We start from the raw sequence: 19,894 nt of genomic DNA, 5'->3' as shown, positions 1-19,894 counted from the left end.
TTAATACATATCCCAAAGCCATTAGTGTGGCTTAAAATGTAGACTTTCATAGACTCTTGACAAAAATCAACATTTCAATAGATATTTGGAGATTCCTTCTAGATACAAAGAATGGTAGAACTGGTGAAGTGGACATAATGGTGGACATTATGCAGAAAAGCAGCACAAATTAGTCCTGTTTAAAAATCTAGTTATAAAAATGTCTGAAAATAGGTTGCCCAAAGCCCACTTTAATATAAATAATCACCAAATGCATAATTATATTTTGAGTAATTTTTCAGATTCTCTCAAACTCTAATTCTCTCAAATGATGATTCAATATAATGAGTATAAAATGTTTATTTATTGTATGATTTCTACCTCCTTTTTCTGGACTTAATACTTTGGTCCCAGGGCAGGAAAGAGAACATGGGTGAATCATGCATGCTTTTGTGTTCTACCTCATCATCCTTCCAACCCATTATTAAACAATGATTATCAGCCTTGTTAAAAAGAAAATTATAAAGTTAACTGAAACCCAGATGCCCTTAAAATCTCCTTATGTGTCATTTTCTAGACCACATACAAATCTTACAATGACTGCCTTAAATAAACATCTTTCCAAAATACTAAAATTATTAATTTATTCTTAAATCTTCATATCTCAAGGAAGAAAAGATGGAAGAAGAGGACATCAGGAAGGGAAACAGGGAGAGAGAAAGAAAAGAAACTAATTCTTTGGCCTCTAATCAAGAAATTCAAATATTAACAAAATACTGATATGAAATAGCAATATTATACAATACAACTTAAAAATATTCACCTTCATCGTGTCTCTTTATCCTGTGAGGCAACCCTGTAAGAAAAGGGTTCACTTGATAGATGAAAAAAGACTAAAGCTCAGAGTTTAAATTACTTGCTACCTTAGCCATAGAGATGTAGCACCTTAGACCAAAAACTATGTAACTCCTAGAAGAAAATGTAGGGTCAACACTCCAGCATATAGGTATAGGCAAACAACTTTCTCAAAGAATCCCTAAAGATCTGGAAATAATGCCAAGAGTTAATAAATAAAAAGCTTCTACACAGCAAAGGAAACAATTAGGAACTTGAAGAGGGAACCTACAGAATGAAAGAAAATCTTCGCTGGCTATGCTTCTGACAGAGCATTAATGTCTAGAATGTATAAAGAACTAAAAAAAAACCTAACACGCCCCCCAAAAAACCCAAATAACCCAATTAATAAATAGGCAAAAGACACTTGCTCACAAGAAGAAATACAAACGGTCAATAAATATAGAAGAAAAGGCTGTCTTTAAGAGTAAAAATAATAATAGATGCTAAAGAGGATGTAGGTAAAAAGAACACTTTTATACTGTTGGTAGGATTGTAAATTAGTACAAATTAGTACAACCACTACGAAAATCAGTAGAGAAGTTCCTCAAAAGACTCAGTGTGAAACCACCATATAAATGTGGTGGATGAACCAAGTATACTACTCCTCAGTATGTATCCTAAAAACTTAAAATCATTGGAGATGGGGTTGTGGTTCAGTGATAAGAGTGCTTGCCTAGCATGTGTGAGGCACTGGGTTTGATTTGAGGCTCCACATAAAAAATAAAGGTATTGTGTCCATCCACAACTAAAAATATTTTTTTAAAAAAAGAATTAAAATCATCATACTATAGTGATACATGCATACCCATATTTATAGCAGCACAATTCACAATAGCTAAATTATGGAATCAGCCTAGGCGTCATCAGCAGATGCATGGATTAAAAAAAATGGAGTTTTATTCAGCCATACACAATGGAGCTTTATTCAGTTAAAAAGAAAAATAAAATTATTTTTGCAGGAAAATGGGTGAACTAGAGACCACTATGTGAAGTGAAACAAGCCAAACTCAGAAGGTAAGTAAGGGTCATATGTTTTTCTCTCATATGCAGAAGCTAAAAAAGAAAAAGGAAAAGAAAGGTGGGGGCAGATCTCATGAAAATCAAAGGAAAATCAGTAGAGGAAAAGGACCAAAGTGTGAGAGATGGAAAGAGAGGGAGGAGGTGTTGGGGAGTGATATTTGCCAAATTATATTATTATGTGTGTACTGTGTGCATGTACTGCTAGATTATACACATAACAACAAATCCCACCAGTATGAACAACTATAATGCACAAATTTTAAAAATGTGGAAAAAAAAAAGAATACAGGGCGGGGGTTATAGCTTAGTGGTAGAGCACTTGCCTAATATCTGGGGCACTGGGTTCGATCCTTAGCACCACATAAAAATAAATAAAATAAAGGCATTATGTCCATCTACAACTACCAAAAACAAAAAGAATACAAATAAATGCTGGAGAGTGATACTGGCTAAATTGTAATGTCATATTGTGTGCATGTATGAATATATAACAACAAACCCTACTATTATGTACATCTCTAATGCACCAATAAAAAAATGTGGGGGGGGGGAATGTTAGAGCTGGGCATGGTGGCATATGCCTGTAATCTCCCCAGTGACTCAGAAGGCTGAGACAGCAGTATCACAAGTTCAAGGTCAACCTCAGTAATTTAGAGCAAGGCCCTAAGCAACTTAGTGAGACCCTTTTATACTGTTGGTAGTATTGTAAATTAGTACAAATTAATACAACCACTACGAAAATCAGTATGGAGGTTCCTCAAAAGACTCAGTATGGAACCACCATATAAATGTATGGATGATCCAAGTATACCACTCTTCAGTATGTATCCTTAAAATCATTGGAAATGGGGTTGTGGTTCAGTGATAAAATAAAAAATTAAAAAGACTGGAGATGTGACTCAGTGGTAAAGCATACCGGGGTCCAACCCCCCAGTACCAATAAAAAATAAATATTAGAACCCCAAACTAAGCATACAGTGAAAGAAATTAGAATTCTAAGCCAGTCCTAATTGAATTTATCTATCATTTACGACTTTTAAGACTGGAATGGAAGCTACACGCTTTTGTTTTGTTCCTGCTGTAGCTCTAGTGTTAAGAACAGTGCAAGCAAATGACTGGAGATAAATATATGTTGAATAATTTTTAAAAACCTTTAACTTCTTTGGATTCCTGTTTCCTCATCTGTAAATGGAGACAGTGAATTCTTGCTTCATACATACTGATATAATGTATACATAAAGCATCTGGTAAGTATTTAAGAATTAATAGACCTGGGGCTGGGGCTGTAGCTCAGTGGCAAAGTGCTTGCCTTGCACATGTGAAGTACTAGTTTGATCCTCAGCACCACATAAAATAAATTAAATAATCCTGTCCATTTACAACTACAAAAAATAAAAATTAAAAAATGCCTATGTAACGTATCTGTCTTAAAAAAAAAATTAATAGACCTGCCAGGCGTGGTGGCTTGGAAGGCTGAGACAGGAGGAGCAAGAGTTCAAAGCCAGCCTCATCAACAGCCAGGTACTGAGCAACTCAGTGAGACCCAGTCCAAATAAAACAGAAAATAGGGCAGGGGATGTGGCTCATTGGCCAAGTGCCCCTGAGTTCAATCCCTGGTACCGCCCCTCACTCCAAAAAAAATTAATAAACGTGATTTTCAGTCTGATATTTGTTTCACAAAACCCCCCAGTCCTCTGACTTCTTCCATTGGCTCTGATGAAGTAGAAAACCAATGTGAACACATCTGGGAGACAAAGCAGGTAGCTACTAGGATGGAGAGAGTAAAGAATCAAATTATTCTTCCTTTCACCTACCTTAGCCAAAAAAAAAATCAATGGTTTTTCTTTACTACTCTGCTATAGCACTGACAAAGGACTTTTTAGAAAAATGTTAGCTGATTGCTTATTTCAAAGTAGAAAGTCTTGAGGGTAGGGGAAGAAGCGCCAAATCTATAACTGTGAAAGCAAAAAAAAAAAAAAAAGGCAGGGGGGGATACTTAAAAGTAAATTTAAAAATAAGAATATTAATGTGTGTGCAAGTAGGAATGTGTAACAATGAATCCCACCATTATGTATAATTATAATGTACCAATAAAAAATTATAAAACCACCAAAAATACTGAAAAAATAATTTGCTAAAAAAAAAAAAAGAAATAGGGGCTGGAGTTACAGCTTAGTGTACAGTACTTGCCTAGCATGTAGGAGGCACTCGGTTTGATTCTCAGCACCACATAAAAATAAATAAATAAAATAAAAGTATTATGTCCATCTACAACTAAAAGAATCTTTAAAAAAGAGAAACAGAGGGCTGGGATTGTGGCTCAGCGGTAGAGCACCTCGTCTAGCACGGGCGGGACCCAAGTTCAATCCTCAGCACCACATAAAAATAAAGGCATTGTGTTGTGTCCCTCTATATCTAAAAAATAAAAAAATAAAAATTTTAAAAAAAGAGAAAACAAAATATTGTGGTGAGTAGATACAGAGTACCTATGCCAACTAATTCAACATAAAAATGATCCTTATCCATTTCTCTATTACTTTATAAAATCTTTACAAGAAATCAAGGAGAGAAAAACTGGTGTTTTATAACTTGCCAAAAAGTTATATAGGTAGTTACATAGGTGGAAGGCACAATTCCAATATAGTCAGCTTAGGCCAATTAACATCTTAAAAGTTATTTTAACCAAAATTTAAATAAAAAGAGTATTGTAAAGGGACAATACTATATATATACAACAACTTAGGATAAGGTAAAGAACTTATAAGTCATCTTTAAAGTTTAGTTATAAAAGAAAATATAATTTCCATTAGACAAATTAGTGAATAATAGAGAAAAATATTAAGAACTACATAAGCCTCAAGTCAATAACAACACTAATTCCCAGTAAAATGCCACTATGTTCTATTTATATAGAGATTTAAAATGTGAGCCCCAGGAGGGATAGGAAGGGCAGCAGAATAGAATAGACATTATGATTGCTGTATGTATATAGGTGACTATGACCAGTGTGATTCTGCAATCTGTACAATTAGAAAAATGAGAAATTGTACCCCAATGATTCAAATGTATGAATTGCCAAGATCATTGTAATATCATGAATAGCTAATAAAAAAAGGAAAAAAATTAAATTAAATAAATACAATGTGTGCCTCACATACACATATATATGCGCAGTCATTTTAATCTCAAAATAACCTAAAAGGATGTCATTGTCCAACAAGATCAGTATTAAGTCTAAAGTCTAGACATTTTACTATCTTTATCTGTCTCTCATAAAACTAAAAATTTATAACTTTTCAAACTATAACAAAAGGCAAAGATAAATGTACTTTATTAAAACCATGTGGACTGGGTACAGTGACTTACACCTATAATTCCAGCTACTCATGAGGCTGTGGCAGGAGGATTACAAATTCAGAGCCAGCCCAGGCAATTTAGTGAAACCTTATCTCAAAATAAAAAATAAAAATGGCTGAGAGTATAGCTCAGTGGTAGAATGCGCTTGGGTTCCATACTCAGTATTGCAAAACAAAACAAACCAACAAAAAATCATATGGTAAATATATGAACATTTATTTTTATTCTTTATTCCTTAATTGTATAATTATTCTTTATACTATTTTAAAAAGTTCTTTTTATATTTACTGAACATTTAAGAAGCAAAAAATTAAAAAAAAAAACACTTGCAGCAGTATAGCAAAGAACTTAAAAGTGCTAGTATTTAATAAGTATCTCTTTACAAACATTGATAACAAAAGAAAGAAAATGTGAACAAGCAAATTTTACACTAAGTATATCAGATTTGGAAAAAGTTAAGACTAAAATATTCAGAACCCCAAGCCTAGCTTCAATGTCAAAGAACCTGGATACTCCTGAATTACTTCATAACATCAACAAGTTTACATGTTTGTCTTTCTTGACTAAACTCTTTAACAGTGTCTTAATCCTTTACATATCCACAACACCCAGCCCAGGATCTAGCCTGTAAGAGGACTCATAAATAACCTAAGTAACTTGTTTGATTTCACAACATGTCTGTTTGTCAAAATAAAAGTAATCAACTGTGTGTATATATGTGACTGCATGACCAATATGATTCTGCAACCTGTACACTCAGAAAAATGAGAAATTATATCTCATCTGATTAAAACGTATGATATGTCAAGGTCATTGTACTGTCATGTGTAACTAATTAAACCAAAAAAAAAAAAAAAGAGTAATCAGAAAATAACCAGGTCTGAGATGAAAGCAAAGATAACTAGATTCTCATAATATTACTCACTAAGGCTTCTGCATTGTACCATCTACTAAAGGCATAAAGTTGAGGAGCCTTTCCCCTACAATCCCCTGCCCAACCTATCATTTAATCCATCAATAAATCCCACGAGCTTCTCATTCAAAATATTTTAAACCCACCTGGCACAGTGGACATGCCTAGATACTTGGGAGGCAGAGGCAGGAGGATAACAAGTTTGAAGCCAGCCTGGGCAACAAGCAAGACTCTCAAAAAAAAAAAAAAACAGAAAAGGAAAGGCTGGGTTGCAGCTCGTGATAAAGCACCCCTGAGTTCAATTCCAAGTATGATTAAAAAAAAAAAAAAACTAAACTAAACCCATCCAATTCTCTTCATCTGCACCACTACCATATAAATCAAAGGCCTTATCTGCCCCAGAAAAGCCTCCCCCCAAACTGGTCTGGGGTTTCCTTGCTGACATCCTTCCAATCACTTCACTATATAGCATCCAGAACAATATAGGCCTCTGGGCCTTTCCCTCTATCTACAGAATTCTTGATTTCCTTGGCTCCTTCTCTCTCATTCTAGTCTCAGAGAAAATATCGTTTCCTCAAAGTAGCATTCTTTGATAACCATGGACAAGTACCAACTACTTTTTCCATCCCTGTAATATATCTATCATTTCTTTCAGAGTGCCTCTATTTGAAGTTATTATGTGACGTTTTAAGTGGGGACACAATGGGCAACAAAAATTCCTGATGATGGAGCTTACATTCTGGTGGAGGAGACCACCAATAAACAAAGTCAAGAGAGCTGACCAAGTTGATATTTGGGAAAAAAAATTCTAAGCCAAGAAAAGAGAAAGGTCAAAGGGATCTGTTCTTTGACCTTTCTTTTCTTGGCCTAGAATTTTTCTTTTCTTGGCTTAGAGGCATGGATCATGTTTGGCACATCAGAGAAGTAACAAATATGTTTAGCTTGGGAAATGGAAGAGCTATGTACTATTGTATCTACAGTACCATATCAGTGTCTGGCACAAAGGAGAAATTCAAATATTTCTGAATTAACCCTGCAGAAAAATTAGAGACATGTAATGGTATATCCTTTTAAAAATTATTATTTCACACTCTACAGGGCAGTGTGAAAGATTTACAGGATCCATAGGAAAGCAATTAAGGGTATTACTTAGCCCTATAAGAAGGAAGTTTTCAATTATTTCTAAATATTTTTCTGGTGCCTTTCTGCTTTGGAGTGAAAAAAATATTAATTACTAAGCTTAAAATATCCCTATGAGTCCCCTTTTCTACTGAACTCCTACCTAACCCTCTTTTTAAAATTTTTTTGTCAATGAACCTTTATTTGTGTGTAGTGCTAAGAATCAACCCTAGTGCCTCACACATGCTAGGCAAGTGCTCTACTACTGAGCTACAACCCCAGCCCATACCTAACCCTCTTTCATTCATGACTTTCCTATATGTCATCATCACCAATTCCTATCTCTAAGTATTTTATTTTTATTATTTTTAAAATATTTTTCTTTAGTTGTAGTTGGACACAATACCTTATTTTATTTATCTATTTTTATGTGATGCTGAGGATCAAACCCAGTGCCTCGCATGTTCTAGGTATGAGCTATACCAATGAGCCACAACCCCAGCCTCTTCTTTTATTATTTCACAGTAATGCAGTACAATATTCACAGTAGATCATAAAGACAAAAAAAATAAAAACTTTGAGAGATATGCTAACCTTCAGGTTATGTCAGTAAAATGTTTATACAAACCAGAACCAATGCTATGTCCACAACCTCCACCTTCAGGAAAAAAAACCAACCCTCTGGAACCTATAATCACAGTGATCTTGGGAACAGAGGACTCTACAGAGTGTTTCTATTAAGTTTTTAAATAAAAATCAAGTAGTCAAACACTGAAGACATATTCTCGTGTTCTTACAAGCACTTCTCAGATTAACTCAGTTCTATGCTGAACTCTTAAGTTTATATTAGAAAAAGAGTTTCATAAATTTTAAAAGAATACATGTAGAATGCTGTATATAAAGGTGGGTAGAATTTTAGGCAAATATACAGAAATTAAGCCTCAATATTTTTCAGAAAAAAAACAATTTCTTATACTTTACAATTTAAAAGATTCTTTAAAATGTAGAGGTATTTCCTATTCAATAAAATTTTTATTCCCAGATTTCCCCTTTCTATAATACACCCCAGTTTATAATTGCTAGAAACACCTTAACCTTTTTTAAGCCCATTTTTAAGAAACAACAACAAAAATGTTATAGAAAAAACACTGAGTTGCTACATTTTTTTTGGACTTTATATTCCTAATGTTAAACATTTCTGTATCACAATGATTTAAAAATTATAAAACATTTTTGGCATAAACCATATAGTGGCCATAAGGAGGAAAAAAAATTTTCATGGTTCTATTATTTCCTTCAGTGATACAGATCAAAACACAAAAATCTATTTTCTAAGTATATCACCCAAAGTATAAACAATTAAACATATTCCAACAGTATTTGTAGTATGATCCTTTCTTATAAAGGGTATTTTCTTGGTGGAATCATATTAGTTTCTCCCCTTTTTGTTTTGTTTCTATTATTTAACATTTCTAAAACAAAAAAAAATTCCCAAAAGTTAGTAGACATAAAAAAAATTCTTTAATTCTTACCATGTGACTTCCATAAATTTTATTTTATTTTATTTTGTACTGGGGTTTGAACCAGGAGCACTTTACCACTGAACTACATATCCCTAGTCCTTTTTATTTTTTATTTTGAGATCAGGTTCTCACTAAATTGCTTAGGGCCTTGCTAAACTGAGGATGTCCTCTAACTTGGGATCCTCCTACCTCGGCCTCCTGAGTTGCTGGGATTACAGGTGTGTGCCACCATGCCCAGCTGTTGCTTCTATAATTTTAAAGACCTTTCTGGATTATTTGCCAAAATAATTTTAGATCTTAATATAAACACTGCTTAGCTTTTTAAAGGTTAATGTAGAGTAGCATTTAACAACTAAATGTTATATTAGTTAAGACATTATTAAAGTTATGCATAAACTCACAATAATTTTTCCAAATAAAACAATAAAGAATATAATTGGGCTGGATATCACTCAGAATTACAGCACTTACCTAGCAGGTGTGATGCTCTGAATTCAATGCCCAGCACCACAAAAAACAAACAAAAAAACCAACAGAAACAAAACAAAAACTGCTAAAGTTTAACATTACAGTCTTCCTTTTCTTTCTTTCTTTCTTTTTTTTTTTTTTTTTTTTTTTTGATGTTGGGAATTGAATCCAGGGCCTCATACATGCACTCTACCACCCAACTATACTCCCAGCCCAATAATGACAATTTTCAACTTAGAGCCATAGATTATATCATTTTCAATTTTCTTATATGAAAAATAAACTTTATTCTGGAAGACATGGGTAAAAGAGAAAAGATCTAACACTAAATTGTATACTTTATATGGGGGAGCTGTATGTGAACTATCTCTCAACAAAGCTACATGAAAAAAAAATTTTTTTTAAAGAAGAAAAACTTAAAAGGAATATATAAACCCAGGTCTAGTTTTGTTAAATGAAATACTAAAACCCATCAAGAATACAATTGTGTTTAAAGTACTAGGTAACATAATGAGGACTAGATAGATATGGTTATCAAAAGTTTTTTACTCTTAAAAAAATCAAATTTCCACAAATGGGATTTATTATATAGTAAATTATTAAGAAAGGTGGTCTATATAGCAATGGGTTGATCCCTGAGATATTTTAGTGAAAAAGTTTATAGAGAATCATGTTACCTATTTTATAAAGTGGGGAAAGACGTGTATGTTTTAGATACACAGACACATGCATGTACATGTTTTTAGTGGCTTATGTATAGCTTTGTAACAACAAAGCTATCTGTGGCTAACAAAGTAGCTAGAGGACAGTAAAAAGGAAGATTTCCTCAGGTTACCCTTTTGTTTTTTTACCTTTGAGCAATGTGATTATATACTTATCAAGAGGAAAAATTAAAAGTACTTTACCTTGCACCATTGTTCCTAATGACTTCCACAGTTTCTTCAACAAAATATCGATCCTTGATATATGCAAAGATATCATCACAAATTTCATGTAAGCGTGAACGATGGGTAAGGTTGGTCAAGTATAAAACTGGAATAATTAGTGGTTCTGGAAAACTCTGAAGATTCTGTCTTGCTTTTTTTTCTGACTCAAGTGCTTCCTGATATGTCAGTCCAGGTCTACCCGTCACAGCACAACTCCACACAAGGCTGTTGCACAGAATGGTTCGTTCAAAAAAGTCACTGATTAAAAAACAAAAACAAAAACCCATTACCTATCATTTTACAAATTTTACATTAAAAACTGATACCTTTATTAGTTTTTTTGTTTGTTTGTTTGTTTTTTGTTTTTTTGGTGATGCTGGGGATTGAACCCAGGGCGCCTTGTGCATGTGAGGCAAGCACTCTACCAACTGAGCTATATCCCCAGCCCCTTTTATTAGTTTTTTTCCATGCCTTTGGAGCAAAGTTTTTCATGGAATCACAGAACTCAAACAAGAGTTTAGTAGCTGATCAACTTATACATTAAGACAAGCCCAAGACAAAATATTTTAAATAGACATTTATATTCTACAATTAAAGGCACATCAGCAAAAATTGGACTTCAAATTCTAGCAATTTGGAAATCTAGAGTCAAACTGAAAATAAACTCAACCTTTCTTTTTCCCTTTAAAGTTTTTTGAAAAGCAGCCAAAACACTAGTCAATGCAAAAGTACTCAGCCATAATTTTTTTCTTTAACATAATAGTGAAAAACTGAGAAGTATAAGCATCTAACAATAGAGGAAAGTGAAATAAATAATGGTACTTCATATAATGAAAAAGCAGTCACTAAAAAGAATAAGAGTTGTTAACATTGCTAATAAGAAAAAAATAAATAAAAACAATTCTATTTCCAATTTGAACCTTCCTGTCTTTCTGTCCATCCATGTAATTTTTTTTGGGGGGGGGGGGCGGATACCAGGGATTGAACCCAGGAGCACTAGCCACTAAGCCACATCCCAGCTTTTTTTTTAAGTTGTAAATGGACACAATACCTTTATTTTTATTTATTTATTTTTATGTGATGCTGAGGATCAAACCCAGTGCCTCACATGTTCCAGGCAAGTGCTCTATCTTGGAGCCACAACCCCAGTACCCCCAGCTCTTTTCAATTTTTTTTATTATTTTTAAGTTGTTGATTGACCTTTATTTATTTACTTATATGTGGTGCTGAGGATCGAACCCAATGCCTCGCAAGTGCTAGGCGAGCACTCTACCGCTGAGCCACAACCCCAGCCCGTCTTTTTAATTTTTTAGAGACAGGATCTCACTAAGTTGCTGAGGCTGGCTTTGAACTTGTGATTCTCCTCTGTCTGTCTCCAGAGCCACTGGGATTACAGGAGTGCGCCATGGTGCCCCACCATAGAATGTATTTTGACATGTCGCACATACATAGAGAGTAAGTTCCTTTTCTTGGCGTTTTATATGATATGGAGTTATACTGGTCATGTATTCATTATATGAACATGGGAAATTTATGTCTGATTCATTCTACTGTCCTTCCCATTCTCATTCCCCCACTTCCTTATCCCATTTCCCCTTGTCCCAATCTGGTGAAACTCTACTTCCCCTACCACCACTCCACCTATTCTGAGTCAGGATCCACATATCCGAAAACATTGGCCTTTGTTTTTTGGGGTTTGGTTTATTTCATTTAGCGTGATAGCCTCCAGCAGTTCCATCCATTTACTGGCAAATGGCATCATTTCATTCTTCTTTAAGGCTGAGTAATATTCCATTTTGTATATGTATCACATTTTCTTTATCCATTCATCTACTGAAGGGCACCTAGGTTGGTTCCATAGCTATAGTGAATACACAACCTTACCTGCTCAATTTTAGCCACAAAAAAATGTGTTTGCTTATATATGTACTATAAGCTGATGTTCCCTTTGAAGAAAGGAAACATTTTTTATGATTCTAAGTTATTTCTAAGTTGTGTAAGTTTTTCTAATGTATCATTTTACAATAAAATATTTTTAAAGTATAAAAAGTTAGGGGCTGGGACTGTAGCTCAGTGATAAAGTGCTAGCCTCACATATGTAAGGCACTGGGTTTTATTGTCAGTATCACATAAAAATAAAGATACTGTGTGTTCATCTACAAATAAATAAATATTTTAAATATTTATTTAAATATTAAAGATTTATTTCTACAATTAAAGGCACATCTACAAATAAATATTTTTAAAAAGTATAAAAAGTTAAGATATATGTAAAAAGGTTAACAATGGCTGCCATCAAGTATTAAGTCATGGGTAAATTTTTTTCCTTCTCTATGGAGTATTGGTCTACTTTTCAATAATTATATGTATCCAATATAATTAAGTCATTTTTTAAAAATATTTTTTAGTTTTCAATGGAACTTTATTTTATTTATCTATATGTGGTGCTAAGAATTGAACCCAGTGCCTCACACATGCTAGGTAAGCACTCCACCACTGAGCCACAACCCAGTCCTAAGTCATTATTTTTAAACTTTTTTCCTTCCTGAAATCCCCTTCTTTCCTTCTCTCATCATTCTAAAAGAATTTTAATTGCTATAAGTTTATTTCCTGGCTAGAATATTTATCTGTTTAAGTTATCCATATAGTACTCTTGATCTCCAAATAAGATGTAGGGAAAGTCCATTAAAATGGTTTTTATAGGCTGGGGATGTGGCTCAAGCGGTAGCGCGCTCGCCTGGCATGCGTGCGGCCCAGGTTCGATCCTCAGCACCACATACCATCAAAGATGTTGTGTCTGCTGATAACTAAAAAAAAAACAAATAAGATATTAAAATGGTTTTTACAGCCAGGCAAGGTGGCACATGCCTTTAATCCCAGAGGCTGGGAGACTGAGGCAGGAGGATCACGAGTTCAAAGCCAGCTTCAGCAACTTACTAAGGCCCTAAGCAACACAGTGAGACCCTGTCTCAAATAAAACACAAAAAGGGCTAGAGATGTAGCTCAGAGGTTAAGGGCTCCTGATACCCACCCCCCCACCCCCACCCCCCGCAAAAAAAAAATGAAACCAACAAGAAAAACAATAAAACCTAGGGAAATAAAGTAAGGGAAACTAATCATACCTTAAATATAAATGAGATCTAAAGAAATAACATATAAATGCCAAAGATGCATGCTCTAATCCAGTATGAAAAAGATTCTTTTAAAGTATATTTTAAGTATTTAAAAAATGCTTCTGAATTTCAAGATAGAGTACTTTTCTAAGAACACATCTATACTATGAATCAACCAACTCTCTGGTGAACAAGTATATTTTAAGTATATTTTAGTAGAAAAAATAATGGATGTACTGTATGTCATTAAGATTACAAAGTAAAAAGTGGCTAACTTTGAACAGAATTCGGAAGGAAATAAAAAATGGTGGAGAGAAAGGCAAAAAAGAATAGGAACATTTTTTGATGAAGTGATGTCAAGACCTAGGTCTTAAAAAAAGAAGAAGCAGTCAAAAAGAAGAGATGGACATAATCTGGTTCTTATAAGCAATACAGTCCAGAATAAATAACTTATTAGCTAAGAGGTAAACAACAAACATACCCAATAGGTAGTTTTCAATGGTGCAGAATAAAATGAATGAATTTTGGAAAAGAACTTATTTAATCTTCCTACAGTCTGAAACTGCAGTCCCACCTAGAAATCTTGAAAAGTCCCAAACTTTTTTCTATATGAACAAATATATCTGTAAAGTTCCACTTTCCAAGACAATACATAAATAGCATGAGGCATATGTCTGACAATTTAAACTATACCTAGTGCCATTTTAAAAAACTAACTTCAAATCTACATATCTTACACATTAGTATGTTAAAAATGCTAATATAAATAGAGTTCTTGCCCCAAATATAATTTGAAAGTTTTTAATGGTCACATTGAAAAAATAAAGGAAATACTAATTAAATTTGCATATATTTTAACCCACTAAATTATGATAATTTCATCTCAATATGTAATCAACAAAGTTTAAAATTTTTTTTGTAGTAAATCTTCAAAATCCAGCATACATTCTATATTTACTGCTTGGATTGGTTTCATTACAAGTGTTTAATAACCCACATGAACATGTAATAGCTTTTGTATTAGACAGCATACTTCTAGCCACAACAGTTAGGTGGCTGGATTACTGAGTAGACCACAGGGTATCTGATGCCATGGTAGGGGGATAACAGCTAGGTATAAAAGTGAGTTGCAACATACACTACTTAGATTTAACATTGTCTAATAATATCAAAACAAGCAATGATACAAGTTCCAAAAATTACCATTAAATGTGGATGAGGTAGAAAAAGTGTAGTCAGTAATGACTGACTGACTATATTTTTCTACTTCCAAAAGGTTGACACTATCTCCTGCAATGTGTTTGTGTTGTTTGCTTCTTTCATGATTCTGGTTTTAGTTATATTATAGCTTCACTATACATAAAGATTCGTCCTCAGATCTACTGCTCTGCTATGGTGGCTATTTTGGGTGGCGATGGGGGTGTACTCCAAGGACTATTTCTCCCCTACTCATCAAAGTACAGCACTATCTCTAAACTTACACACTTTCCCCCATTTTTGTATTTCTGCTCATACTTCACCCATCCATCAATATATATTCAAATATGTAGAGTTTGTTGATATTACTGAACTCAAGAGGACAGGTTACAATGCCTCTTCAATTTTACATTACAAGAAGCCTATTTTACTATTGTGAACAAAAAATAGAAAATACAAAGTATTGCTTTATATTGATATAATTTTGGAATAAGGTCAATTATTATATCCATTTATGACTACATTCATTCAGTAATCCTCTTTACCAGAGGTGGGCATGCTGCTGGCCTGAAGGCCAGACCCAGTCCTCCATATGCTTTCATAGTTTTACTGGAACATGACCACACCCATACTTTTAGGTTGTCTGCCTTCTCTTATATTTGTAGAGTTGAGATCGGAGACAAAGTCTAAAATACTGATTATCTGGCCTCCCTCCTCTTTACCATTATTTCTTTTTAAATTTTTATTAGTTATTAATGGATCCCTATTCATTCATTTGTTTATATGTAGTGCTGAGAATCTAACCCAGTGCCTCACACATGCTAGGCAAGCACTTTACCACTGAGCCACAACCCCAGCCCCACCATTGTTTCTTAAGGAAAAAATGCTTCTGAATTTCAAGGTAGAGTACTCTTCTAAGAACATATCTAAACTATGAATCAACCAACTCTCTGGTGAACAAACTGAGGAACAAAGGCAACATACTGTTAATTTGCTGGGTAACTGAAAACTTAGAGTAAAGATAAAGAACTAAGTGACGTTAAATATAATTTAAATAAACACAAAGTATATTATGCTTATGGGCCAAAACTATATTAATCAGGTATATAATATATGCTAAGAAAGATCTAGCACAATTAAGCATAAAAAAAAATCTAATGGACAGGTAGGCCCTCCTACTGACAAAAATAATTACTATAAACTGAGAAATGCAGCAATAGGCTAAAAACCAGTATAATTCCTGATTTAAACAGCCTATGATAGGCAAGAGATGGAAAGTATGGCCTAAAACTTAAAAAGGTAATTACTGCTAGAAGACAGGACAGGTTCTTCTAACAATTTCCTTTACTGATAGGGTTTCAAGAGCATTTCAGGAGATTATGGGCACGGCAGAATAAACATGCCTTATATTATATAAATACCAACCAACTAGATGAAAAAAAATTTTTTTCTTTTTTTGGTGGTGGAACCTGGGGCCTTGTGCATGCTAGGCAAGCAGTCTACCAACTGAACTACATCCCCAACCCTGAAATTTTTATTTTTTTATATTAAGATGGTCAGGGAAATTTTTTAACTAATAAAAGCATAAGATAGCTAGGTAAGCGGCATAAATCTCTAATCCCATTGACTTGGGAGGCTGAAGCAGGAGGATCTCAAGTTCAAAGCCAGCTTCAGCAACTTAGCAAGACTCCAGGTTAACTATCTCAAAATAAAAAATAAAAAGGGCTAGAAATGTGTCTCAGCGCTTAAGTGTCTCTGGGTTCAATCCTCGGCACAAAAATAAATAAATAAATAAGATTTAATTTTTTTAATAATTTTAATGAAATAGTACTTTGCATTTTACTTGGTGCCGCCTTAAACAGACTTAGATGACATACAAGGTAGGTTCCTAAATCTGTAGATGGCACAAAACTGAGGAATAGCAATAATGATTTTTTTTTTAATACTGGGAATTTAACCCAGGGGCACTCAACCACTGAGCCACATCCCCAGCCTTTTTATTTTTCATTTTAAGACAGGGTCTCCTGAAGTTACCTAGGGTCTTGCTAAGGTGCTGAAACTAGCTTTAAACTCATCTTCTTGCCTCAGCCTTCCCAGCAGCTGGGATTATAGGCATGTGCCAGCATGCCTGGTACAAGGATTATATTTAAAGTTAGAGACTAAACCCTTAAGTGGAAATCAACAAAGATGAAATATATACTGCTACTGGATGTTAAAGTCATAACAATGACAAATGTGAAAAAGACAAATTTCAGATGAAATACAAATTCTTATTTCTATGCGTTTTTATAGTTATCCTTGCTTAGAAAGAATTCTTTAGAACATTTAGAAAGAATCTCTTTCTGTTCCATTCTGTGTCTCCTAAGCTCTATCCTTAGGACTCAACTCACATGTCATTTCCTATTTGAAGGCTTCCCCAACTCCCCAGCAAACAGTGATCAGCTCTCTCTTTTCTGTGTTCCCATTATACTTGCTCCATAAAACATAAATGATTTGTGCCATTATGTTGTAGATATTCTTTCATTTCTCACTAAAGGGACAAATTATCTCAGTATCTGCAAAGACTCTTCAATACAGTAGAGTGTCAAGAATAAACAAATGTACTCTCACTGGGCAGTCCATTTATTTCTATGTATATCTAGACAGAGAAAGTACACATACGAATGAGAAAGAAGATTGTCTGAAACCTAGTTTTATCCCTTTTATTATTCAGCTTTGGATAAGTTCCATAACCTTTTCGAAGTTCTGGTAAAATGGGTATATCTCCATGAACAGTTTGTGTAAAAATCAAATTAGATAATTCTAAGCATATGCTCCCATTATTTTACTGTACTCAATAAATACTATTAATTCTTACTCTTCCGGGACCATAGTAGCAGAGATTCTAGGAGCATAACCAGTACAGCAGAGAAACAATATCAAGACATACACAAAAGACTTTAAGGATGTTTTAATAAGATGAAGTTCAGCATTGGAAAAGAGAATAGGAAGAGGCAAGAATAACTATCTTAAATATTTAAAGATATTTCTTCTTGGCAGCTTCTAAGGGCAAGTACAAGAACAATAGAAATTTTAGGCAGAAACAGTTTGAATCATTATTATAGGTAGCACAGGGGAAACCAACAAGGTGTGTCCACATTGTGTTTTGGTGGATAATATCAATTAGATTATCAGTAAACACTCAAAACCCAATCAAAATGACTCAATATAAAATATTAACAACCGTTTGTGGTAAAAGTGTGTAGAATCCTTTGAAATATGACCCTGAATGTTCTCACTAAGAAGTAAAGTCTACTCACCATCCCTTGAATCAGTGATGGCCTTGTGATTTGTTTTGATCAACATGATGACATTGAGGACTTCTGCCTTCACTCTCTTGAAACCCTGAGACTACCATGTGAAGCAACCCAGATAGCTTGAGGATGAAAGACTACATGGTGAGAAAAGCCACACCATCTGAGGTCCCAAACTTAAGACCATCTTTACTCCATTCAGTCTCAGCTTAGATTCTAGTTAACTGTAGTTAAGTGAGTACAGACAATACCAAAAGAAACCAAATAACAATCCATAGGAAAGTGAGTAAACAAAATGGGTTATTATTCTGAAATAATTAAATTTTAGGGTGACTTGTTACCCTTAATAGTTGATGTACACATTCTGTCTAAAGAAAGAATGTATAGATGTAAAACATGGTAGTCTGCTAAACAGATACAAGGTAAAACTCAAAAAGCATTTAGGAGGCTAGATGTGGTGGCACATGCCTGTAATCCCTATAATCAGAAAGGGAATCAAGGTAGAAGGATCACAACACTTCAAGGCCAGCTTAGGCAGCATGGAAAAACTCAGTCTCAAAATCAAATAAAAAGGAGTGGAGATGGAGTTCAATGGTAGAGTACTTGCCTAGCAGGTACCAAGTCCTGAGTTCAATCATCAGCATCAAAAAAACTCAAATAGTAAAAAAAAATTTGAGAATCTATGCTATACCATCTACGAAGAAAGGATTAATGGACCCAAGTATCAGGGCCATGTGGCAACTTATTCCTAAATAGGAGCTGAACACCTACTTTTGAAACATTAGCTATGAAGTTTATCCTACTTTCTTTGAAAACCCATGCCACCAAATAGCCTTTAACTGTTCATCAGCATGAGAACTTGTCAATCGTGGAAGTCATGTTTTCTTTACTATTAATTGATAGCATTCTGGTTTATCCATTTAATACTTAGAATTTAATCACTGAGTGGGGTAGTAGAGAAGGCAAATGTCTGAACAGACAGTAGGGAGAGGTACCTAAAGAAAGATCTAGATGGCCAACTTGAATTCCACACAATGCTATTTTCTTGGTGCATACTTCTGCAAACTTCAACACATATTAAGATGAATTCTCTATAATAAGTACCATGTGATAGTAAATGGCAAAAAGAACAGAATCTTAAAACCTTAGAGACATGAATTAATATTCCAGTGTTTTCAACAGCTAGATAACTGATTTTGGACATTATGATCTTGAACTTACTCTCCTACCCTAACCCCAGTTTCCTCAACTGAGAAAGAGGGCTACTGGAAAAACTGAATCAACAACTGACAGCTGATAAACAATGAAAATATTATAAGCTAGTTAAATCTCTATCACAGGACAGCCAGGTTAAAATACAAGTTGGACTGCCTCTTAGTTGATGTGAAAGAGACTCCTAAATTCTGTATGAAAGGTTGGATTTGCTCAAAGATAAAGTATATTCCAATTCCAAATGGCTAACAAAACAGTATTTTATTTAGGAGATTAAGTAATTGAGTAATATAACAAATCATTTTCCTAACCCCAAATCTAGAATTTCTAGTGTTAACACTTGGACTGTCTTATTTTTTTTTTAACAATCCACAGCCAAAAACAAATACAAAACAAAATTGTCATCAGCTAATTAAAATTTAGAGTATAAATCTTTGACTTAAAACTAAATTATGTACTTAACTTTGCATTTGCCTACAGTTAATGTACTATTTTTTTTAAAAGAGAGAGAGAAAAAGAGAGAAAGGGAATTTTTTTTTTTTTTTTTGGTAGATGGACACAACACAATGCCTTTATTTTTATGTGGTGCTGAGAATCGAACCCAGGTCGCACCCAGGCTAGGTGAGCGCTCTACCACTGAGCCACAATCCCAGCCCAAATGTGCTATTTTTAAATGAGTCTTCTTTGCTTACCAAAGCAGGTCAAACAAGAGTTAGCAATTAGTTAAAGAGCACATAATTCAAACAAAGTAAAGGAGTTTGTACTGTATGACCACTAAGGATCTATCCTGGTCATAGTCCTTGTCCTAAAGAACTCTAGCTATTAAAGACGACAAAATGTGAGACAACAAATACATTGCTCCACAGGGTAGTAATAG

At 34.1% G+C, this 19,894-nt stretch overlaps 1 protein-coding gene, 1 long non-coding RNA gene and 1 other non-coding gene across 6 annotated transcripts in view; all 3 read right to left on the bottom strand.

Moving 5' to 3' along the window:
- Positions 1–19,894, bottom strand: part of LOC144377551 (uncharacterized) — a 174,439-nt gene that overhangs the window by 104,905 nt on the left and 49,640 nt on the right. The window lies entirely within an intron of this gene.
- The window catches only part of Baz1a (bromodomain adjacent to zinc finger domain 1A), a 110,884-nt gene that overhangs the window by 88,287 nt on the left and 2,703 nt on the right, over positions 1–19,894 (bottom strand). For 3 of the 4 annotated variants that reach the window (XR_005729191.2, XM_005322676.3, XM_005322674.3), the window contains exon 2: positions 10,182–10,460. The exons of the other annotated variant lie outside the window; for it this stretch is intronic. Coding sequence is in view for 2 of the 3 variants with exons in the window: in XM_005322676.3 (XP_005322733.1) it covers positions 10,182–10,460 (279 nt within the window). In the remaining variant the exon portion in view is untranslated. The remainder of the gene's footprint in view (positions 1–10,181; positions 10,461–19,894) is intronic. 4 annotated transcript variants of the gene reach the window in all.
- On the bottom strand, positions 10,571–10,645 carry Trnav-cac (transfer RNA valine (anticodon CAC)). Its single transcript has one exon. It is a non-coding gene; the product is annotated as a tRNA-Val (tRNA).

This window comes from Ictidomys tridecemlineatus, chromosome 5, assembly GCF_052094955.1.
Source record: "Ictidomys tridecemlineatus isolate mIctTri1 chromosome 5, mIctTri1.hap1, whole genome shotgun sequence".
NCBI classification, from domain to species: Eukaryota; Metazoa; Chordata; class Mammalia; order Rodentia; family Sciuridae; genus Ictidomys; species Ictidomys tridecemlineatus.
Note: the sequence above shows the minus strand (reverse complement) of the source record. Positions and strands in the feature narration are given on the sequence as shown.